Here is a 26187-nt window from a genome sequence, read left to right as displayed (position 1 = left end):
TGATGGTGTAGTTTTTAAGAGGTATAGCTCTACAAGATAAGTAAGATGCAATATTTTAAAATTGCAGGTATGGTGGTACAAAGTGTATTATTATTCAAAAGTATTTAAGGGAGGTGTTTGAGACATATGTTGGAGAAGCCACTTTGAGTTTTGAGTTGAAGGTTCATGTGATATAAAAATAACCAAATTTATTACCAATATTTATTCTCCCTCAAGAGAAATTCAATAAATATATCATATGCCCTTCAAATTGCTTATTTTAAACAAAGTCCTGCCTTATGTCTAATGTCCCTGAAGAATGTCAAATTATCTCTTGAAAATCCTGTTTCTTAGTTTAAGCAATGACTGCTGTATTAGTTTAAAGTGTTTTAATATCAAAAATTTCCTATGTTCCTATTTCAAAACTGATGAGCATAATATCTATGCTGATCTTCTGGGTTTTCTTTTAAAATGGACAGTCATTAAATACGTACTATAAATAGGAGATAAAACTGCACTTATATACATTTGTGGTGTGATTCGATTTTTGATTTTGTTTTTTTAGCAGGTCTGTGTGACATTAGTGAAGGCTCTGTAATCCCAGAGGATCGCTGCAAATCTCCAACTTCAGGTAATTTGTTTCTTACTTTATTAATAACTATAATTCTACATGAACCAATATAACATATCAATATTTCTTTTTGTAGATAAGCATTTAAAATACACCTACGAGGAACTTTTATGTCACATATTTATTCTTAAAATCATAAGTGTTTTGCTCGCTTTCTCATTGAAAAGAAATGTCCTATATAGAAATCCACAGCTGTTACCTGATAGATAAGTCATATAACTGTTTACTTAGCTTTCTATTATTTATGCTTTTTTAGGAAAAATATATTTTACTACTTATCATTGAATCAAATGGTTTAGAAACTACAATCTTGTCTTTGCTCTAGGTGTGCCTGTCATCATATGGTAGGATAGTACTCTACTCATTGAATAATGTGTATTTAAATATTATGAAAGATTTTTAACATACTAATGGTGACTGTAGACAATTAGAATAATTGTAGACTGGTTATATTTGTTCTTATTTTTAATCAGTATAATATCTGATATAATTTTATAGCTATGTTGAAGTTGTCCTTTCTCGTTTATATATAGGTAACTTATTTATAAATATTTTTAGGGGAACGTTACTTTTAGTATCTTTTGAGCCTCCTTAAAAATTAAGAGGATCCTGAATTTATTATGTTTTCAGTGGATTAAAACATTGCTAATCTTTAATAAAGATAACTTTGTAATTATAACTGCCATTTTTCTTAATCTTTAAATTTTATATTTAAATTTGCTCATTGAATTAATAAAACATGGAGCCATAGGACTCACTTATTTAATACCTGCTATTACGTCTGAACATTAGTAGAATAAATTAGAATGAATAATATGAAGCAAGTAACTGTATGTACCCATCTCACAGGACTAGAGTTATTTCTGCATTTAGAATTTAGAATTATAATATCATTAATTATTGCTGTTTTTCTTCTGATTTCATACGATATACTTCTGATATTCTTACCTTCTCTAAAGGCCTTGTAAATGCATTTGTCAATATGTTAAGACTATAAGCCAAACTGAATAACATGCAACATATTATCTTTTAATATATTAAATGACCATTAAAAGTATTTTAACAAGATTCAGGCCAAGTAAATTAATACTCCTTTTATCCTAAGCCAAACTTTCAATAGGTATGTACATCTAGCAGTTTAAAATAACCCAACAAGAGGTAATTGTAGATAAGTATATAAGTGTATTTAAGTATATAAAGGTAAAAGAAGCACATAAAGATAAAAGCCCTCCAAATTTTCTTTGTACCAGAGAAACTCAAACATCATTTAGTGTTCTCAAAAAATTAAAAATGGATATACCTTTTGACTCAGCAATCGCACTTCTGGGTATTTATCCAAAGAAAACCAAAACAATAATTCGTAAAGATCTATGCACCCCAATATTCATGGCAGCACAATTTACAATAGCCAAGATATGGAAGCAACCTAAATGTCCATCAACAGATGATTAGATAAAGAAATTATGGTTCATATATACAATGGAATATTACTCAGCCACTAAAAAAAAAATGAAATTCTACCATTTGCAACAACATGGATAGACCTAGAGATTCTTATGCTGAGTGAAACAAGTCAGACAGAGAAAGATAAATACCATATGATTTCACGTATATGCAGAATCTAAGGAACAAAAAGAACAAACTTATCAAAAACAGGATCACAAATATAGTGGACACTTTGGTTACGGACAGAGGGGAGGGAGTTGGGGGCTTGGAGAATGGGGTGAAGGGTTAAAGAAATACAAATTCGTAGTTGATAGATGGTCATGGAGATGAGGAGCACGGCATAGGGAATGCAGTTAGTATTAATACATTGGCTAGGTGGAGGGCAGGGGAGGGAGGGAGCAATTGGGGGGATCATTTTATGAACTATGTAGATGTCTAACCAATGTACTGTATACTTGAAAATAATTTAAATAAACAAGTTTTTAAAAAATCATTCAATGTTTTCAAATATATTGTGCTCTTTGTTCCATTTGAAAAGACAGTATTTTTTTTAATTAAATTTATTGAGGTGACATTGGTTAATAAAATTATATAGGTTTCAAGTATACAGTTCAATAATACGTCATAAGTATATTGCATTGTGCGTTCACCACCAAAGTTAAATTTCTTCGGTCACCACGTATTTCACCCCTTTATACTTATCTACCTCTTCCCTTCCTCCTTTTCCTCTGGTCACCACTAAACCGTTGTCTGTGTCTACGAGTTTTTGTTTGTATTGTTCATTTGTTGCTTTCATTTTTATATTCCACATACAAGTGAAATCATATGGTTCTCAACTTTTTCTATCTGACGTATTTCACTTACCATGATAACCTCAAGATCCATCCAGTATAGTTTTCATGCAGAAAAATTTATAATACACTACGTATTTTATTGTTCTCTCTGTGAGTTTGAAATGCAAAGTAAATAAAAATTGTGACCTCAGAAATCATTGATAAGTCACAAATTCTTATCTCCAGGTATAAAACTCTTAGTTTATTTAGTTTAGTCTTTGATTACACTCTGAAAAATATAAGCATTCTCTGAAGAATTATAACTATTCCTGCATATCAGCAAGAAAAGCTACTTTTACAAAAACAAATCAAACTTCAGCAGACTATAGTTGTGTCTGAGATGTGTTTCATGTAGCAGGAGATAGATGTCAGTCATGCATAAGGACTAGGAAGTATAATAAAAACTAGAATAAAATTCTGGAAAGCTACTCCATGGACACTATTATTACAGCTTGTATCTTTTACTGCTTGCCTGTTTTTAAATAGTTAATAGAAATTTAGGCCCGATATCATAGGCCAATTGTCTTACTCTTTGTACATTTGTAACTTTTTTACCTTTATTCCTGTCAGCATTATAATAAGGAAATAAAGGAAGAGGTTATTATCATTCTTCTCACTGACACATGCAAATTCTAATTTAGGATGGTCGAAAAAGAAAAATGGATGGGAGTGAGTTTGAGGTAAATCTGAAGAGCCACAAAGGGATCATGTTATTAAAACCAAATTACTAGCCTCAATGACAAATAGTTAAATGATACAATATAGATCATTAAAACCAATATAGTTAATAGAAAACTGTATTAATGAGAGAGGACGAAATGTATCACAGTGGGTTGGAAGTTCAAGTGAGTCCCTTATAAATACTAAGAGGAGGATCACTGTTACGGAAATGAAAAGTAGCGATATGCCCTTTATCAAAACTAGTGTGTTTACTCAATATACTACATATAAACAGACCCTTTTTTGAAAAGATTTTAAATCTCAATCAAGATTTGTGATTGCAATAGTTTAGTCAGTATCAAAGCTCTATTAAAAAATAATTTGCCTTTCACATTTATTTTTGAATAAACCAAGTCTCTTTGAAATAGAAAATTCTACCATCCTGAGTTAACACAAAATTATTTCTATCTCCATTTCATCTTTATTTCAAAGAACTCAGACCGCTTCAATGAACGCTTTAGTAGTGTTGGAATTTTTTTAGTACTGCATCTAAAATATATGTGTGCGTATGTGTGCATGTGTGTGTATTTTTGCATGTATGTGTATGTACGTTAAAATGATAAACATTTGTTAGGTTATTTCAAATTGAAAGACATCCAGAGCCCCACAGACCATGATATAAATGATGCCTTCAGGAGTTGCCAGGTACCCTAGAGAAAAATAAAAAGCTGTAGGTATTTTCTGTGTTTGTTTAATCATATTAATTTGGTAAATATATTCAAGTAGGATATGCTGAAAACATAGTTGGAAGTTTTTCATGAGCAATCACAGAATTATGACAACCAGTGGTAGGCATTTTCAGTTAAGGGAACAATAAATCTATAAATCTGCTTGTTTTATTTTTATTTACGGCTTATGTTGCCTATTTTTAGGTTGGAAATACTAAACATTTTTATAATTTTATATTTATGTTTAGATATTTTATCTTGCTATTGCTCTAATATTCAGTATGTTAAGTAAAACAAGTATTAGTAAATTTTATACATTCATATGTCTCTTTAGTACCAGAGATGACCGTGATATTTTAAAAAATATATGCATCTTATCACCATTATCTTGTTTAAATCTGAATTACATTTATATGAAAAATAAGTATAGCTATTTCTATTTCTAAAATGTTACTGAGCTCATTGTTACTTATGTGTTTTTTTATATAGGATTTTTGAGGATCTATAAATGGCTATTTAGCAAAAATTACTTGTTTTTTAAAGAATAACCTTTTAAGTTATTATAAAAGTAATTGGATCCTGCCAATGTTGGCAGGTTTTACTTGGTCTGTGAAGAGACCTCAAAGATATTTTCCACCTGGACAAAGAAAAAGTGATTTTGTGGCAAATTTTAACCTTATTTATTAGGGTTTGGTACTTTCACTGACACACACACACACACACACACACACACACACACACACACACACACACACACACACACGAACCTTTTTATTTACTGTCAGTTATGTCTTAGATATTTGCTCCCACCAGAAAACCTTTATTCATTTGGCAAATGTTTACTTAGAGATTTCTGCAGGCAAAACACTCCACTGAGTGCAAAGGGGACACAATTATATGGGGGCCCAGCTTTTCAGAAGTTCAGTGAGAAAGATCAGATGTGTGTAAACTTAAAATATAAGGTATTCAATGATTAACATCAGAATTTTACAAATAAAGTATTATGGTAATTCAAAGGAAGAGGAATGATTTACAGCTGGAGCAATTGAAAAATTTAATGAATAAGATATTTTAACTTTATTATAAAGAATAGGTGGTTTAACTCTGATAAAAGTCAATTAGAATATTACTCAGAATTGCATTTATAGTAAAAAATATGTGTTTGAAATTTTAAAAATACTATGAAAAATTAGAAACACCTTTTTAAAAGAAAAATGACAAAATCTTAGAAGTACTGTCCTCAGTATATTAAAGATCTCTATGGTAATAGTAGAATTTATATGTTATTTTGAAGTTTATATCTAGAAAACTAACTTTAAAATAAATTGTGCCAGTATAATACTTGAACAGGATTCTTAGTTCTACCAGATAAACCTTCTTCAGTTAACTAATATCAAGAATTTTTACATTTTCTTTCAAAAATAATTAACCTCTATTCGTATTTTTATGTGTTCTCTAACATACATATCAAGATTTGACCAAGTGGTTGTAACATGGAAAAATTTTTATTGGTTAGAGTTAATATTTACATATACTAGGGATTGGTGTATTGTAAAGATAATGCACTACCGACTGTCGTTCTTACTGTGCTATTTTAAGAATATTATTAACTATATAAATGACATGTCCCTGTGTCCAGTAGTGGGGAAATTTGTTTTAGAAGTTACCAGATTATTTTGTTTGTACTTTTCTCTGTGACAACTCAGTGTTCGTGACTGACTATGTGCCTGTTCCTTCCATTGTCTTCATTTGTGTAGGTTCTTCATCACCACACAATTCAGATGATGAACAAAAAATGAATAATTTTATAGAAAAGGGTATAGTATCTTTATTTTAAAGTATTTTCTTTTAATTATATTTAATTCATTTAGTTTACTTTGAATAGATTTTGACATTTTATATCAAAATATTATTTTCAGTGAAGACCAAAAGCAGAAAGTTTTCCAAGATGGTAGCCAGTGATATAGGTAGGAAATAGAAATTTCTATTTTGTTTCTAATCCTTGCTATATGCAATGCTAACTCAACACCAAAAAAATTATCTAATGCATTGTATTTCAAATATATTAATTCGTTATTCCTTTCCTAAATAATCTCTTGGGCTCTGTGTCTTCTTAACTCATCGGGGCAACAATTATTAAAAATCAGTTGAATTGGGATTGCAGTTCTTCTTCTGACTTACAGTGTGAATTATTCTATTAATTTTCATTTTTGCTTTACTTCAAAATAAAGCAGGGTTCAATTTATACCATAAACAGTACAATTTTATACTCCCATTTTTAAGTTTTTATTTCCCTTAGAGTGTTATTTGTATTTTTTTCTACCTTTATTCCATCCTCCTCACATTTTTAAGACCCCAAATTTCAAAGTAATGTTTCTCTAAAAGATTAACTCTTTTAGTCTGTAATCTGCACTATCCTTGGGTTAAATGGGAATTTTCTAGGACACCTTCCCCCAAGTAAAAATGAGCAATGAAGAGTACTTTATATTATTCCTTTTGATTGTTTTTATGAATATACTTTGAAATAAATTACTCAATCTAAGGTTTTCAAAGTTTAAAAATCATGGACAAAAGTTTGACAAAGTCCAACTTTGAGGACATAATCAAACTAAAGTTTTTGGTTACAAAAATTTGAATATTCTCTAAAGATTTTTAAAGGTTTGAGAAACACCATTTTATAAAAAGAGAATTAATTTAATCTTTGATTTAAATCCAAAATTTTTGTTATACTATTATTGTATTACTTATTTCTCCAAAACCCCCTACTATGTATTCTAGAAATTAGGTGAATTTCTAGACAGCAAGAATATATTTACTTTTTTTTAAGTGATAACTTTCATTATATAGTAAAATTAAATTTCAGAAATTCTTAGAAGCAATATCTGTATTGTCTGCATGTTGTAAATTGAACCCTGTTTAATCATATTAACTTGGCTGACTGTTACACTTCTGGTTATTTTTTAAATAAGGTGGTTTATTCTTGAGCAAAGGCCTCTTTGTTAATGGAGAATTAATTATTTACTTCCGTATTTGTGTGTTTTAATTTAATCAGCTGGTAATAGTTAAGCTGTTTTAATTATGTACTAGCACTATAGCATAATACCTTTTCAACAAATTTTTCTTTAAAATGTATTCTATCTTAATGGTACTTTAGAGGTTATTTTACTGTTATATAATATAAAAAAATTAGAAGTGACCTTCCTATGTAGAGTTTACCAAAGAACTTTTAGAATTCAGTTACCTAGGAATTTTATCTTGCATGAAAGGGACTTTGTACATAATTAAATTTTTTAAATAATTTCTAATTTTTGATCCCAAAGTTATAGTTCCTTTATTAAATGTATTGACTAGCTTCCCATTTGTTTCTGTGTTTTGAATATAATATGTAATATGGAATATCTGATCGTGAATGTTTGAAAAACATCAGTTAACACATTTCTTAGGACTGAGAACATTACTGGAAGGATAGTTCTTTGATAATGTTTCTTGCTTTCTTTTTATGTATTGGCAAGTGTTTCTTTTTGTCATGCCAGTTTTTATAGTTACATTTATTGGGAAACACGTTAACTTTATTCAGCTTTTGAAACTTTGTTACTTATAAAATTATACATAATTATTTTTCATCTTCAAAAACCACTGTTATATATTCTATTTTATATATAATTTTGTTTATGTTTGGAATTTTTCATGTCTTTTTAATCCCAAGATATATCCCAAGGTATAAGAAGGAAAGCTCATTTCTAAATTTTTTCTTCATTCAAATGGAAACTGCCCCATTTTAGACTGTAAAGTTTTTGCAGTTTAAAAAAAAAATGGCAGTTTATCTCCCTACATTAATGTCTAGTTTTGTAGTAAGACTTAGCATAAATATGCTATTGAAAAACATGTAATGTGTCAATGAAACATTGGTAAAAACCTTATAGGATCTTATAAAAAGCTCTCTGTCAAGACATGTTTTCCATATAAAGCTATTATGTCAAAAGTGCCAGGACTCCTTGAGTGTTGTGACCTCACTGTTTCCTGTCATCCAGTCCCATACTTGGCTTTGAAGTATCCTGAACCTCCTAAAATCATCTCCTGTCTCTTCCTCAGTATACGAATATTTATAGCTTCAGCTTTAGGCAGTTATGCAGTCACCCAATAAGGGAAGGCCTAAGAATTAAGCCTAAAACCTCCAGCGCTGTCCCTGGCAAAAGAACCACTGTGTGAAAGGCTGACAGAACGTCTTGGCTCTGAAACTTTGTCCCATAGTTTCACCTACTCGGAAAGTTACTTCAGCTCGTTTCATATTGGAGAAGCCAGGGAGAGGGATAGGTTGCAGGATGCCATCCTCTCTTTAACAGTCTAACCCAAGCATGGAAAAAGCAACCCTGTTTGTACTGCACGACAGTATGGCTGAGATAGCTGAAACGATAAAAATATGTATGTATTTTAAATATACTTAACAGTTTTGCTGGTACCGTACCAGCCCTTTAAAAATCATTTTTCTTATTTAATCCACTCAGTAACCTCAGTGATCTACTTACTGTTATTTCCCTGTTTTACAGATAAGGAAACTTGAGAATTAAAGTATAAGTAATGTATCTATTGGTCACAAGCTGGTGAACGGCAGAGCCAGCATTTATGCCCAGGTAGCCTGACTCTACTCTTTGTCCTCTTGACACTACAATAGTACCTCTTAAGACAATTTACTGAAGGCCGTAAGGACTCAAAAACAAATCCATTGAGTGATTTACAATTAGCTAATCTGGTTATGGCCCTGCTATCTGCATGGTAACCTGGAAAAAAGATGGCTTGTGTTAAGTACTGTCCTAGCAGCAGATCATGGATGCCATTTTGGTACCCATCACCCAAACATAATATACAGTGCCTAGAAAAATACCTTCCTTAAAGACCAAACTCAAGGTAAAATACAGCAAACAATAGAGTCCCCTAACCCAGGTATTCACAGCGTAGCTTCATTGTTTTCTGACTGATTGCTAATTCAGGTAAATGACTTTCTTCTTCATGTGTAAGACCAGCAGCTTAAAAAGACATAACTTTCACCTTGTGAGTTTAACAGCAAAAATATAGCAGAATATAATGCAATTGTAGCATCCCTAAAGAGGTACATGTGTGTAATACACATATAGTGATTTGTTTTGCCTATTCATACCTTACGATTAATTTTCATTATTAAAATTTTAATGATCAACATTTCCAAAATCAATAACTTTCCTATAGTGTTAGGGATGTCTGTAAATCATTTAGAAAATGAGATTGGTTATCAATTTTTTATCTGTTCATTAGTTATATTTTATAAAACTTTGGAAGAATAAAATTCCGTAAAGCTTTTTATTAAAATTTATATAAAATAGTCTATATATATCTTTGCTAAAGTTTTAATCAAATTTTTTTGATATCTTTATGAATTGAATATGGCCCAGATGTAGCATTGTTTGGTAGATTTTGACACGATATAATTAACTTTTTCTAAAATTCATTAGTTCTATTTCATTATGATTCTATTTCATTCTGAAAGTAGATTTCTAGGCAGATTCTGTAGTCTACAGTCCTGTTCCTGGCCAATTTTATAACTGATTTTCATATAGAAGGACTGATAACAAAATACATGAGGCAGAAATAATATTAGAGATAAAAAAATAAACATTCAAAAGTATAGTGACTTAACAAGTGCTATTTTAAAAACAGAAATAATAGCTTCATTTAATGAACAAATCCTTAGTTCTAGAAACTATACTAGATAGTTTTCATACGGTATTTTTTAATATAGTCAGGATTATACCTTTAACACTCTTTTTCTTTCAGATTCCAAGTTAGCAGTTAATTATCTTAGCAAAAATTGAAGTAATTTTTGAAGTCAGTTTAAATAAAGATAATTTTCATTAGTCCAAGTGCTGTTTTTATTCTCTTGTATATGACTACCAATTTTTTTTTTTTTTAATTAAAGTGTTCCAACACAACTTAAATCTGTTTTTAGTCATTGGATTCTAAATCATTAACTCATTAATACTACAGCTTTAAAGCAGCCAAAGCCCCTTTATTTTTCAAGGAAAAAAATTGAGTCTCAAAGAAGTTAAGTGGCACATCTAAAGTAATATCCCATGGTGATCACCTAGTTAGGAAAAAAATCTAGGTCCCTTGACACTTGTTTTACTATAGCATATCGCCACTCGTGGTCTCTTTTTCTTGTGCTGTCTTCCCAATTCTTTTATATTTACAAGCTGAAAAATAAATTCTTAGAGGTCCATTTTGAGTTTGCTGTATGAATGAAAGTTATGTATTAAATTAAGTAGAATTTTAAGTTATAAAAATTATTTCAATTCATTATATAACTCAAGTTAGTGCTGATATTTTTACTTATATTCCCCAATATTCAACCCAAAATGTGGCTGTTACATCTTATAGAAATTCTTTATATTTAATCCACAACATGGCCATTGAAAGAGAAGAAGCTCATTTTGAAAGAGAAGATGAGTCAAGTGTGCAGTAATGCCATTTTTACAGGTAACTTCAATATTTTCTACTTTCAAAGATTATTACCCTTAATTGGTGAGAAACGAAGTTTCACAGGCAGATACTTTAAAACCATTGTACAGATCTGAGTTCCTCTAATTAATTCTTTTTTTTTTTTTTCAGGATGACTAAAATCTGAAGAGTATGTCATATTTTGTATTCAAGTTTTAATTATATTTCTGATGTACTTTCTGGTAAATTTCATAATAAAATCTGCTCGGCGAAGTCTTTTTGTTTTGTATCCCAGTATTTAACTGTATATGCGTTTATCTCTCTATAGAATCGTCTTTTTCTTACATATACAGTGCTCTTTCTAAAAACAACTTGCTGTTTGTTTTCTAACATAAAGAAAATTAGTCCAGATGAAAGTTATATTACCGAATAATTCGTCAACTATTGTTGGAGCAGAACTATTAACCCGGCCACGTACGTTCTGCCGTTATTCGTCGTATTATTTTGCTAGGGCCGCCGTAACAAGATATCACATACTAGATGGCTTAAACAAAGGACGTTCATTTTTGTCTAGGATACTTCTTAAGGCTGGAAGTCAAAAATCAAGGTGTCAACAGATTTGGTTTCTTCTCAGGCTCCTCTTGATGGCTGCCTTCTTGCTGTGTCCTCACATAGTCTTTCTTCTACATGTGTGCTCCCCTGGTGTTTGTCCAGATTTCCTGCTCTTACAAAGACCAGTCACATTGGATTAGGGCCCACCCTAATGGCCTCATTTCAACTTAGTCACCTCTTTAAAGGCCCTGTCTTCAAATAAGGTCGCATTCTGAGGTGCTGGGCTTCAACATATGAATTTGGAGAAAATAGTTCAATCCATAACACTTATTATGTTAAGTGTATCTAATACCTTTTATTTTGTTGAAAATGAACTTTAAAATGTTGCAGAGTTTAATTATAGTGATATCCTAGACATTAAGTTTTATGAATTTATGGAAAGCAAATAGAGACAGGAAAAATATCAAGGACAAAAGCTCTAGACATTCAAAAATTAAAAGAAATTGTTACCAGACCTTTACCGGACAGGTATTAGTATCTTTTTAAAGGTTTTCCTTCATTTCAGTTTATAGACATGTGTTCTATTTTTCCAAAATTCATCTTTTTTGATTGATAGGCCTATATTTAATTTGCCCTCTTTTTCTCTTTATTTCATTTCTTTTATGAAGAAATTCACCTTTTTTCTATAGAAGTAAATTTCCAATGACCTGTTTGTTTACTCATTTACTTATTCATTAATCACCGTGTTTATTCTGTACACATTAAGTGCTAGACACACACATAGATGCAGTATTTTCCAAGATAATTCTGTTCCAAACACATGGAAGTTAGATAGATATTAATATCAGTTCAAATGGCTAGTAAAATAATGTGTGATAAGTGATAAGAGTTTCTACTTCTTGGTCCCACTTTTCCCCTTGGATTTTTACCATCTCCCATAAGCTGATTTTTAGTCATCTTACTATTCTGATTCTTTTTACTTAATATACATTTCAACATTATCCTTGAAAGGGGTAGCATTGGATCTCTGCTGGTAATGAGAAAAGTGATATTTTCACTTTATTCTAATTATTGAACATCTCAGTATAAACATCAATTTTTCGGCATCATTTTCATATTCTCATAATAATAAGGCCTTTTACCTTTTATTGTTGGTATGCTGGTTACTTTAAAAATCACATTCTGTAAAAGCAGAAATTATATTTCTGTGTTCCTTTCTTTCAAGAAACCTTCCTTAGAAAAATAAGAGGTAGAACACAGTGGGTAGAAAAACTAAGAAAATTACAAAGCATCTGTTTAATTTCAAAGAAGCAATAAGAATCTTCATAATTGAAAAACTTTACAAAGATTTCTACAGTTGCAAAGGACTAAAAAAGTATAAATCATGGTGAATGTGTCATCTGTGGCATAATGGTCCCAGCAGACCTCTTGCCCTGAGATTTGCTTCTCTTGAACATCATGCATCTTTCCTTGGTATTGAAACTACTATTGCAAATGTGATTATAGTGATCAGATACAACTTCATTATTGCTACCGGGAACGTGCAGCTCTTTCCTGCTTTCTCAGCCAGCCAGCTTGTTATCCTCACTCAGGTTTATAAGGAGAGAGCAGAGACTCAAGTTCACGGCCTATTGAGACATATCTGTAATATCAGTTTTCCTCAACTTGAAAAACTTTACTTTTATTCCCATTGTTTTTGCTTCGGACAGAGGCATAGAAAAAGAGAGCTAGTTTATTCTCTCTGGTGACAAAGGACTGTAAAGCTAGGAAGATACTGAGTGTAAGGGACAAGAATTAAAGAATACACAGTTGAGAAAAAAAGCAATTTGTCTTTCGAGAATTTATTCAAATCATACGTCTTCAGTTTGAAAGCCTCGATGGAAGTTGAATAACTTCAGGACATGAGCAGAAGCTTCTTTACAAGTGCAGTGAAATCAACTGACAAGGTAACTGGGTTGTCAAGAGCTTTTGAGATTCTGAAGAAGTAAAAAAATGAGCATCAGAAAATTGCTGTATAAAGTCTGCAACCATTCATCATAAAATTATACTGAAGAACAGAGTATAAACCTGGACGACTGATTGGAGCTTCTCCAGAAGTGGATCTGCCCTCAAGGAGGTTGACTAAATAGACCTGAAAACAACTGTATTCCCCAGAAGGAGTCACAAAAATTGAAAGATACAAACAGCCTGAATTTCAACTTGAGACCTTAGGTTTTGCAACTTAGTAGCAGACTACTATTAGTAGCCTCCCACTCTAATAGTCACAATACATGAGGCTCTTCCTCCCAGGCATTGAGCAACATGCAATCCAGGACTGTCATCCCTGAGAGTGAAGGTAAACGTGATGAGCCCCACTATCTCTCCAACTTGCTGCCACAGAACGCTTTCCCATTGCAGTGCAGGATGGGTAGAACCCAAGTGCAGTTGCAGTCTCATTAAGCTAAGATGGCAGAAATTGGAGTTCTGGCTGTTAGTGACTGGAATTTGTGAGGCAAGGCACTGAAGAAAAAGAACTGCTCAGGGAAGAACTAGAAGTCTGTATGGAGACCTAGTACAGGTCCTTGCCTCAGAGCTGAGCTGCGCATGGGCTGAGTAAGAGTCCATACGGCCTACTAGCAGCCACCCGCTTCACGAGAGGGTGAGAGCTGACCAGTGATCCCAGCGGTCACTCAGTGGCGCAGTGCTAGGAGTTGTTACAGTTAGGCCTTGCCGAGCACCTCAGTCATTCTGTTGATCCCCAAAAGGCCACTCCTGAGGAGTATGGATCACTCAGCATTAAAGCCATACCCTCAAACAACTTAAACTGAAATAGGTCCACCCTAACAAAGAATAAAACCAAGCATGGTAAAACCAAGAGGATCCACCAGTAATTTAACCGCATGGCAGAACAAAACACCTCTTAAGGTTGATGCTGTAAACCAGACTCCCTTCAACTGTGTCCAGCATTTAATCAAAAGTTCCAGCATTTAATCAAAAGGCCCAGCATTTAATCAAAAGGCATGTGAAATAAAGATCCACAACCAAAAGTAGGAAGGCACGACCCATAATCAAGAATTTAAAAATCAGTACTGACCTCAAGATGACCTAAATGTTAAAATTAGCAGCCAAGGATTTCAAAGCAGCTGCTATAAATGTTCAAGTACTAGAAGGAAAAATGGTCATAACAAGTAAACAGATGGAGAATATCACAGCAGAGATAGTAGAAACTCTGTAATGAATAAAATGAAAATTTTAGTACTATAAAGTTTAATATCTGAAATGATGAATTTACTGGATGAGTTTAGTGTCATGTAATGGAAACTACGGAAGAAAGGGTTATAGAACCTGAAGACAAATACAAACGATACAATGTCAAATATCAAGGATTTAACTGTCCCCCTCTTCCTGCCCCTTTCTCTTCCCTTTCCCATGAGATATCCATGAAAAATGTACAAGTTGCTTTCAAAGGTAGGCAATAATCTAGCCTCAGAATTTTTACCTATACTTAATATAAAAACATGGAACAATTTGACTTTTGAGGGGATCTAGTTGTGAGCTGGGACTTTCACATATTGTTAAATTTTCTCTGATGCATGTTTTTCCTTGTTTTGAACTGAACAGAAGTTTGTGAAACATTATGCTTATATGCCTTTCTTTAAAACTTAAAAATACTTAAAGATATATTGTAGAAGACCCTGGTGGTTGGAAGAGTTGTATTGGCAATGATTGACCCCTATGAAAACTCCTAAGGAAGTAATCTAAAATGTAGGCAAACATTTGTGTACACTTGTTATTACCATACATATTGGAAGATACCTTATTGCTCAATAAGTGTTCATATAAGTAAATATGCAGCCATTAAAATATCCTAACAGTTGATATAAGAAAATGCTAACTTTAATAGTAGAAAAGAACAAGATCCAGATTTTATATTATAGTTCATCTCAACTGTATAAATAAAAATGAGTTTTAAAAAGTAACTGGCAGGAAATATGCAAAAATATTGCCTCTTGATTATGGGCATTTATGAAGACTTTATTTTCTGTTTCTCTATATCTTCCAAATTTTCTCTAAAGAACACGTAATTCAGAAAGCTTAAAGGAAATGCATGAATATGGGAGAACAGTAAGAAAATGTTAATCCAATACTGCCTCTGAATCTATTCATTTAGACTGTGTTTTTTTTAATCTAAAAATTCTAATTCTGTACATTGAAAAGAGAATTTAAGCTTTAAAATATTTTGGAAAGAAGGTTAAAAATATTATCCTCAGTGAAAGATGGCTTACACAAGAATTTATACCATGATTTCACGTATTTGAAGTTCTAGAATAGGCAGAATTGATCAGTGGTGGGGAAGAAAACATCAGAACAGTGGTTGTTTCTGGGGATGAGGGCAGGAATTGATTGGGAAGGAATATGTGTGACCTTTTTGGGATAATGATAAAGTTCTATATCTTGGGTTCGATTGAATGGGTATATAGATTGTCAAAACTCGGCAAATAGACATTTAAGATTGGTGCATTTGTATGTAAAATTTACATCAAAAGAAAAATACTGTCAACCAAAAAAAAGTTTCAAGAACAGATCGTTTTGTGAAAATGTAGACAGTTGAAACTATTCTTGGCTGGCTTTGTCATCAGATCCCACAGTCTTACTTAGGTATTCCAGACTGAGATTGCTATAAATCCAGTGTATGCTAATTAGTACATCATGCTCACCTCTCTTAGAAGTACTTGGTGCATTGCATTGGACTTGTTTCCTCAAATGGATTGAGCTCCTAGAGGGTGAGAAATCCCTGCCTTCTGGCAGATCGCTGTCACGTGGCCAATAAACATTTAACTGATGAGTAAATTTTCCTCTGCCCCTGCCCCCACTCCTAAATGTTTCTCAGCTCATCAAAACTCTTTTTTGATAATATTACTTGATAGATAGAATTAACAAAATAACAAAGGTTAATCTCTTAACATTTGTCACTTCAAGTTCTGTATTCAAGGAGATTACGTAAAAATTATGTTCAAATAAGTATCTCTTTGGATTGAACACTATGATTGGGTTGGTGGTTGGTTTGAAGGTCTCCAATTGGAAAGTGTTTCAGAAGGAAATAATAGACTAATTAAACCATTTCATTTATAAAGTTACTATATTTAGAAAACCTACCTCATTTTTATATGTGGTTTTAACCTTTTAATAAAATGTTGAAATTAGATCAACTAAAGAATTATTCGAAAGCTGGTTAATTATATATATTTTTTTACATGTTAAAGAAATTCAGTGGCGCTAGACAAATTATTATGGGAAGGATTAACTTAAATTTTTAAAATATTCAAGAAGTTATATGAGAGAATTTCTAGTTAAAATCCTAAGAGAGATTAAAATCATACACTTAGTTACTTGGAATTTACTATAGAATTAGAATAAAGTAACTTTGGGTTTTTATAAGGGTATGAATTGTTCATCTGTATAGCATTTTATTTACTTATTAAATAATAACTAACATTTATCAAATCTATACTATGTATCAGGTATTATGCTCAGTGCTTTACTTACATCATCTTATATAATCCTCATAACTGTGAAATTAGCCTTATTATCTATCCTCATTTTACAGATGAGGAAATTTAAGATTTACAGAGGTAAAGTGATTGGCCTAAGATTGCACACCTAGTAGTTTGGTTAAAGTAGATTCAAACTCAGATTTGGTCTGATCCCAAATCCAGTCCTAATCACTATACTTTACATTTCCACATTTTATAAACTAGATATTGAAGCTTGTTTGTTGCGGACTTAATGTATATACATACTTGGTTGATGAATTAGTATTAGTTTGTATTCTGAAGGTTCTTTTAGGGACCTTACTGCTCTAAGTGTGGTCCACAAACCAGCAGCATAAGCATATTCTGGAAGCTTATTATAGAATTGCAGAATCCCAGGCCCTAGTCCAGGAGTACAGAATCAGAATCTGATTTAACAAGATCCCCAGGTGATTGATGTGCACGTCCAAGTTTGACAAGCACTGAAGACTTAGAATAACTTGTTGAAATTATAGTAGGGTCTAGATAGGCATCTACATCTTCTGATTCTAAAAGAATATTTTTAGACTACTAGACTGATATTTCTACTTCAAATAACTTGTATATTGTACAGATAGTATTTATCAGTCTGTGTACCTTGTACCTGTGATTTTTGGTGAAAACCTCTGTGGATTATTTCAGAGGTGTTTAACCATTTTAGAAGATGGTTTGGGGCGTATAATATCTTCTAATCTTAATGGAATAGGATATCAAATACAATAGCAACCATTTTTATGAGGTCAAGTAACCATAGATTTCATTTGGCTGTTTTAGTTTTATATTCCATTTTATCTTTTAACTGAGATTAATTAAGTCTGGGCGAAAATGGGAGAAGACTAATTCATATATTTGACCCATTGTTGTTTTTTAAAAAGATGCTAATTAGACTAATGAAGCTTAGAAGTGAAAACTCTATCCCCCCACAAACAATCCCTTCGCAGTTTCCTATTGCCTCTGTCCTAACCCTGGATTTGTCATTTTTTTAGATGTGGAAGTTATATACTATGTCTGGATTTCTTTTTGTGTACATGGCGCCCTTATGGACTAGCAGGGTCTGTGCTTTAAATATCTCCTAACAGTCCAAAATATAACCCAGTGTACGCACTCATGTATTAACAAATGCTTTTTCAGAATTTCACATAGGAAGCACTATTCTGTTCCGCATGCACTGCCACTAACATAATAGATATAAACAACTCCTAACTTTAAATCACTTCCTAGATTAAGGCAATAACTGATTTTGAGGATGGAAAGTGAATTCCAATAAGTTTATACATAGGCTTTTTTATTCTAGTAGAAATCAAATTATCTGTAGTTTACATTTTTGTAAATACTGCAATTTTAGATTGAGCATGGCTTTATTTTTATATTTTTTGTAAAATGTTCTAAAATAGAGGTGTTAACTTATATCCAGAAATGGTTGAGCCAGATATTTTATAATGTAATCAAATATTTTACTTTGATTGTAGGTATAGGTTTGCTCGGTAGTCTAGAGATTAACTTAAAAATAATGTGTCCAATAACTATGAAGATGAGGAGCTACAAAGATTTTATTATATCGCCTACCCAAACTCAATCTTATGCCTCTGTTACCCTTACGTGAAACACCTGCCTTCTGAGAAATGACCTTGTTTCTCTTAGAAAAGCCTAACCCTTTTCTATGAGCCTAAGAAATAATTAACAGAATTTAAAAGGGTTCTTTGTTGAAGTAAGAGCTTCAACTACAAAAAGATATTATATCAAGTAAGTACAAACTTTTTAAAAAGTTGAAAATAAGATTTACTTTCCACCCATAATATTATTAATCATTTTTAATTATCTTAGCATCTAGATTTAGTAATAAATGTATTTGCTTCTGTCTCAAATAATAGTTGAAATTAATATGAATTAGATTGTTCAGAACTTTAAAAATGCATTTTATTTTTCAGCAAAGATGTCAAGGAAGTTAAGCTTGCCTACTGACCTAAAGCCTGACTTAGGTAAGTAAAATAAATAAAAATCCATAGTAAACTCCCTTTAATGATAAGACAAGGAAATCAGGAGATTTAACATTAGTATAGCCTAGATTTTCATTGGAAATCAAACTTAAAATGACTAAGATGTTTAAGGATTTATAGCCTTTAGAATGTCATCTGTAAATTATGAAAGATAATTATAAAATCAAGCAAACCAAAATAATATATTTTCTTATCCCTTTTATACTTTATATCTAAACAGAAAATTTAGTATAAAACTAAGATTTATGCAATTTCAGATCTCTATTAAGTTACTATGTCCTGTTTAACCATCTGAAAACTTACTTTGAACTCTACAATTTATAAATTTATAAGAATTTAATATTTTCAAAATGAATTACTAGTTTTCTATATTACAGTAACATATCAAGAATCATTATTTTTGTTGATAATAAGTTGAGAAATATTTCTTTTTCTGTAGCACCTTCTATGCAACTAGTCCATTAGGAAAGCAGAGTGAATATATTCACATGTTCCTTTTGCTTCACATCCAGCTGAAAAACAGCTCCCTGATATCCCAGAATAGGGACAAATGACATTTCAATAAAGATAAAAATTAGGTTTCTTGTAATAAATATAAAGCATGGTTTCTTTTTAAACTCATTTTTTTTTTAATTTCAGAAATTTTTATTGCTTTTAATTAAATAAGAAGTATAACTGTTTAAGGATGATTTCACCCATCTTTGTCCTAGAAATAACTAGATTTTCTCTCTTGCATTTACTTACCCACCTCATCTTCTCACTATTCTCTAGATACTTTGACTATCTTTTTATGCATAATACAAACTTAAGTATTGGTCAGTTTCACCATACTGATTTTAGCCGTTTCATATCATAGTCTTATATCAGTTATACTGATAGAAAGCATGTGATTCTGAATGAGTAGGCATATCATCTGCTGTCATCAGTAAAAGGTTCCATTCCTAAACATAGGGAAAAGAATTTAGTAGAAACTTGTAGTGTCACTAGTGTTAAAGGAACTAAAGTTAATTCTAGAATGTAGGATAACCTACATTTTGAGAAGGGCATAGTTCCTTTTACTATAAAAATGGAAGACAGAATTTGAACTCAAATGTATCTGAGGGCTTACATTAATCATTTTTTTTTCCAACCAGAGGATCCAGAGTTTTCATTAGATTCCCAAAGAACCCCATGATTTCAATAACATTAAATACTACTAGTTAAAATCATTTTATGTCTTTCAGTATCTTAAAAATCTGAGAAAACACATGTAGAAGCACTTTTAAAATTAGTAAAAAATAATTATTTTTAGAAGAATACTGTTATAAATGATGTGGTAATTTAATCAAAGTGTGTACTCCATGCTTTTATGGATTATCTTTATGTTTTAACTTGTGTGCCCATGTATTTCAGTACCCTAAGCCAGTTTTAACTTTGATATGTGCCTTGAAATAGTCTCTGTGTTGCCCAATTTCCCATTAAATCATTGTGCTGCTGAACTATTTTTTGATAAAAATTCTTAGCTGGCAATTGTTTACACTGGCTGAGGGTGCAATGGGGAAAATCAGCTATGTTGATAGGTTCAAATTGCCAAATGTTGCTGGAGCAGCTGAGGCTGTTGGGGTTGTCCTGTAGCTCTGGAAGCTTCTGTGAGAATTCACTTTTGCTTGTGGGGAAATCATGTAATACTACACTTTTACATCCCAGATTCCATGGCCCACAACTCAGAAACCCTGAATATTAGACTTCTGGTGTCACTTTTCAAGTGTCAGCTACAGGAGGCAACACATCAAACTGTTATATACCTTGATGTAAATTATTTTTTTGTCCTAATTTTTTCCCTGACCAAATTCACCTCTTAACATTGTTATAATTGAGGAATATAGAATTTTTGTGCATTAGACTCTGTGGGAAGGAGATGATGCTAAGTACAAATACAATGTTCTAGGCATCTAGAGAGAGTCACATGAGAGCAATGATTTTATGACTTGATCGTATCAGCTAAAGCTGGTTGGAGGTGTTAACGACAAGTTTTGTCTGAATTTAGATCTGCCAGAAAGACCCCATGTTTAAGGCACACGTGCGCGCGTGTGTGTGTGTGTCTGTCTAAAAACTGAACTTCAATACTCAACAATCAAAACCCTCCACTTGTATAATATTGGTGGTATGACTAACCCCATGACTACCTGGAGTTGTCTAGCAGAAAGTTTTGGACTTGGACATGAGTACAAAATTCTAACTTTTCTATTAACTGTCTTTGTCATCCTGGGCAAGTCATTTAACCTGAGCCTCTATTTTATTACTTGTTAAATTGCGATAATACTTTTCAAGGTTTTGTTTTCAATACAATGATAAATGGAAGGTGTTATGATAGTGTGTAACATGTAGTAGGTTTTGCTTAAGTGGTAGCTATTTTCATTTCTGCTCTCGTACTAGAATTAAAATTAAAATTTGGATTCCATGTATTTAGCTTGCCTGGTTTCTAAAATTTAAGCCACAAAGACTCACCGCATCTAACTTAATAGCAGTCAGTGAAAGTTGTAATTCATGAACTGCTAGAAATTCTAACTTGTTTTCAAATAGTTCTCAGCAGATAAAATAAGTAGTCTAACTCTGTAAGTTCAAAGTTGATTCTGATTCACTTCATTTTCCCATATTGATTAGCCTTAGGCCTTTCTTTGGTAATCTGATTTTTATAGAGAAGTCACATAATAAAAATGCAGTTGTAGTTTATGAATTTTGTATAGTTAAATTAGTTCATTAAATTAAAACTCTGTTTATTGGGCCTGCAAATTAACATTTGCAGTATAGATTGTTGTGAATCACCTAATGTAATTTTAATAGATATCAGTGAGAGTTTTTACACAGGTTATTTTACATGGAAATTTGTTATCAAATTAATTACAGAAAGCTTTTGAGGGCATATAAGTAGGATCCAATTATACCTTTTTTACTTAATAAACTACAACTTAGAAAACTTTAACTTTTTTTTTTTAACATTATGAAGGCATTTCTTTCACAATAGCATTGTAAGAAAGCATGTAATGTGAGCAGTAATTTATTAGATGTGAACAATAGAAGCTACTAGAAATTTTATTATACCCTAGTGGTACAGCATAAACCCATTGGTTTAGATACTTTCAACTGTAGATCGGTCTTCAACACGTATTTATTGAATACTTTTATATGCAAGGCACCATGCTCAATTCAGTGGGCATCAGAATATCACAGGCTTTGTGCTCAAGAAACTTACAGTCACTTTAGAGCAAGGCCTAAGACACGTCAGAAATAACTACAGAACAAATGTATTATTCGTGCCACAGGAGAGATAAAAAGGTATCAAGATTTAAAAGAGAGAAAAACTATATATGGTTTTAGGAATTGGAATAAATTTCATGAGGATGTTAGTACCTAAGATGGAGGATAAGCACAATCTTGACAGGTAAAGGGAGAGGCAAGAGCACCCACCAGAAGAAAAAAAAGTCTAAAAGTTGGTAAGTGCAGGGTATGTTTGGAGAACACCGAATGCAATGCTTAGTTTGTTTCCCACAGTGAAACAAACTAAGCAGGTTTGGAAGATTGGACGAAAAGAACAGATTAGAGATATTTTGTGGAGCATCTTAAAAACTTGAATAAGGTTATAGGCATCAAATGAAGAGAAACTACTGAGGATTTTTAAAATAGAAATAATAGAATTATAACTGTACCTTATATTATGTGAGTTGTGTTAGAACAGTGACAGAGTGAAGCTGGGGAGATCACTTGGGAATTGTGCAGTAATCTAGGGAAATGGTAATGAAGGCCTGAACTGACGCAACTGGGAGTTAACTGGTAATGGGAAAAAAACAGGACATTGGAATAAAATAACACAGGACTTGGCATCCCATCAGATGTATAGGTAAAGTGGAATGGAAGAACCAAAACTGCTACTCCTTTAGGAGACTGTCATTAATATAAATAGTACCATTAGAAGAATTTAGAGCTTTGGGAAAATATGCATCTTGATTTTGCATTGTGAGATATTACAGGAAAAAATTCCCATAAGCATTTGGAAATGCAGTTCCAGGAGATAAGAGGCCAGCCGGGGCTTGAGACAGACTTGAAAGTGGCCACAAAGAAGGGGGTAGCCAAAGACAAGAGAGGGTTTCTTAGTATAATTTATAAGTATTTCTGTCATTATAGGCAGAGCTGGGTAAAGGGAATACACTTGGTACAAGTTAAGTGTGAGCCAGATACCAGTTATATATTGTGATGGAAAATGCCTTAGATGAATGTGAATTATAGTTAAAATGGCATTTAAGAAAAATGAAAGCTAAGTTTTTATGGATTAAAGGCTTTCATGTGGACAGATTTGGGAGGAAAAAAGTCCATCATACAATAAATTTGAAGGTAGAATCAGAGTACTTCTAAACAAATTTTTTAAATGTGGAAAATTACAAATACCTGTACTTTTCTAGTTCTACCTAATCATGAAATTGTATTACCAAAGAGAGAAACAGCGCCAGGAGAAAAGAAGGTGGTGTAAGGGCTGAGATTAGACAAGGAGCCAGGATACCAACAGAGACCGCACTAAAAACCGTAAAGATCACACATTTGGAAATTTACTGGGGTGCACCCAGCTCACTTCTGAGAAGTATGGATTTGTCTATTTGCATTTTATATTTAGCAAAGGAAAAATCATTAGCATAAAAGTAAATAGTTTTTCTTTTCAATTAAAAGATTAAATATGCTATAAGTTTTGTCTTTTTGCAGATTAACTATTTGGCCAAATTTATACCAAACAAAAGAAGTGATATTGTATAACTTGAGCAGTCTCATATTTTAAATCATTTCAGATGTAAAAGATAATTCCTTCAGCCGATCCCGGAGTTCAAGCGTAACCAGCATTGATAAAGAATCGCGAGAAGCCATCTCTGCTCTTCATTTCTGTGAAACTTTTACTCGAAAGGCAGATTCAGCTCCCTCCCCATGTTTGTGGGTTGGTACTACGTTGGGAACAGTGCTTGTCATTGCACTGAACCTTCCTCCAGGAGGAGAGCAAAGACTTCTTCAGCCAGTAATTGTGTCTCCAAGTGGTATGTACACTCTGGGGTCTTGCTTATATTGAAGGTTTACCAAAATTTAATAGAAGCCTTTGCTTTTCATTTCTGCATCAAGCTAAGAATTCTAAAATGTAAACTAAATGGGGATAGTTACAGTCTTATGTTTTTAATAAAGGAATAGATGGAATATGATTCCAAAATATCATTTATTAATACAGCCATTTAGGTTTTACATTTCTTTAAACTAGAATCATGTCTAAAATGATTACTATGTAAGAATATGGGGAAAAAAATCCTAATGCATTCCAATATATCTCAAAATATTATGTTCTATAAGCAAAACGATGGTACATATTTAGGAGAAAAACAAAAGTATATCTTCAAAAAGTATACATTCGGCTGTTTTTAAATCTCTAGGTGTATTTTTTTCTTTGAAGTATTGGAGAAAGGTGACTTAATAGCAAATGTAAGAAGAAAAAATTTACACTCCGTATATTAAAAATGAGATTGAATTTTATCAAATGTATGTGGCATCTGATAGGTCTAGAAATAACTGAGAATTCTGGTTTTCATTACTAGTTTATGGTGATCTAGATAGAAAAAAATGTGATTTTTGCTCATTAGTGTATTTCCTGTTTGTATAATAGACTTTAACAATACTTGAAATTTAGGATTAAAGTATAATTATGTATTAATGTTCATTTCTGAACTCTCTTTACATTAAAGGAAGTTTGATTTATTCATTCAGCTCAATAAATATTTGAGTATATACTACATGCTAGTTGTTAGAAAAGGCTACATAATGATATTCTTATTAACTCATTTCTTATTAGTAAGCAACAAATATACATATAGGAAAAAAACTAGAAAGATGGAAATTAAAATTGTTACTAGTAATTATCACTGACTAGTGGGATTGTAATTTTTATTTACTTCTTTTTACTGATATGTAGTTTCTAAATTTTCTACAACAAACATGTATCAGTTTGTAATAAGAAAATAAATGTTTCCAATAAATAAAAATGATAGATTGAATATAGATAATTTATTATTAACTGCATAAAAATATTTAAGGTATTTTCCAACTTGCAATAAAATCAAATAAGCTGTAAACTTACTTTGATATAAAAATAATTTTATATCAAAGTAAGGAATTTTTGAATTCCTTCTCAATGGTGGAATCTTTGAGATTTATTTTTAGTAAGGTATCTGTTTTAAAATATAACAGTGATATTCATATCATGTTATTTGTATTACAACTGTGAGGAAAGAGAAGTGTTTTTCAAGCAGATGGGTTTCTGTGCTTAAGAACCTGAAATGGTCTACTTTGTCCCTAATTTTTTTGTTTTTTCCTTCAAAAGGAGAACCCAACAGTTACACTGCTGTGCTGGAAAATATACAAAATCCTGCTAACTATAAAACAGGCATATATTTAAATATCTTGGTACATTTTTAGAAAATCTATATACTGTGTCATAAATGTTCACATGTGCTATAAACAATTCTCAAATTAGCAAACCGTTTAAAATAGTTAAAAGACCAGATTTAGCAAGTAAAATGCAGGATGCCCAGTTAAATTTGAATTTCAGATAACAAATGTTTTTTAATAAAAGTTTGTTTTTGCCCCATGCAGTATATGGAAAGAGAATGCAGTATTTGGGACATACTTATACTAAAAAAGTATTCATTATATATCTGAAATTCACATTTAACTGAGTATCCGTTATTTTATCTGGCAGTCCTGCCATAAACAAAATATATAAATGCCAAGAAGAAAGGAAACTTTATTTTGTTTTCTAAGAAGAATTTTGAGAGAACATTAGGAACTCGCTCTCTGAGAAATAAAAGAAAATAATATATGGAAAAATTTTTGAAAACTATAAAATATTATATAAGTATAAAGTAATAAAATATAGCAAGTCTTTTAAAATAAGAACTGGAAAGCTAAATCAGTTCTATACCCTCCTTCCATAGGTCTCTGATTCCTTCATATTAGTACTGTCATTTCGCTTACTTAGAAAAGAGCATAAAACATAGTTACATTTTCAGCAGTGTGGGGAAAACGGAGTCCCGTTAACTAAAGCATGTCAAGAAATAGCAAGTCTAAATTAAGACTATAAGTTGACAAAAATAATACCCTGAATGTATTTGACATTTATTGGTAAACATTTTAAAAGGAAATCATGATTTTTTGATGTTCAGAAATTTGTAGAAAATTCTTTTCTCATTGGCCCTGTAGATCACTACTGTCCCATTCAAATGCAATGTGGGCCACATATAGAATTTTCAGTTCTAGCAGGCATATTAAAAGAGTAAAAAACAG

At 31.8% G+C, this 26187-nt stretch overlaps 1 protein-coding gene and 1 long non-coding RNA gene across 2 annotated transcripts in view; both read left to right on the top strand.

The window, feature by feature from the left end:
• The window catches only part of STXBP5 (syntaxin binding protein 5), a 152462-nt gene that overhangs the window by 111527 nt on the left and 14748 nt on the right, over positions 1-26187 (top strand). The window contains 5 exon segments of the mRNA XM_006915338.3: positions 545-610; positions 6035-6094; positions 6197-6244; positions 18775-18825; positions 23658-23897. Coding sequence (XP_006915400.1) covers positions 545-610; positions 6035-6094; positions 6197-6244; positions 18775-18825; positions 23658-23897 — 465 coding nt within the window.
• Positions 6251-11021, top strand: LOC112482568. The gene is made up of 3 exons (XR_003047352.1): positions 6251-8908; positions 10686-10784; positions 10917-11021. It is a non-coding gene; the product is annotated as an uncharacterized LOC112482568 (long non-coding RNA).

The sequence above is a fragment of the Pteropus alecto genome, unplaced genomic scaffold (genome assembly GCF_000325575.1).
Source record: "Pteropus alecto unplaced genomic scaffold, ASM32557v1 scaffold185, whole genome shotgun sequence".
Lineage (NCBI taxonomy): Eukaryota > Metazoa > Chordata > Mammalia > Chiroptera > Pteropodidae > Pteropus > Pteropus alecto.
This window is presented reverse-complemented; position numbering and strand designations above follow the sequence as displayed.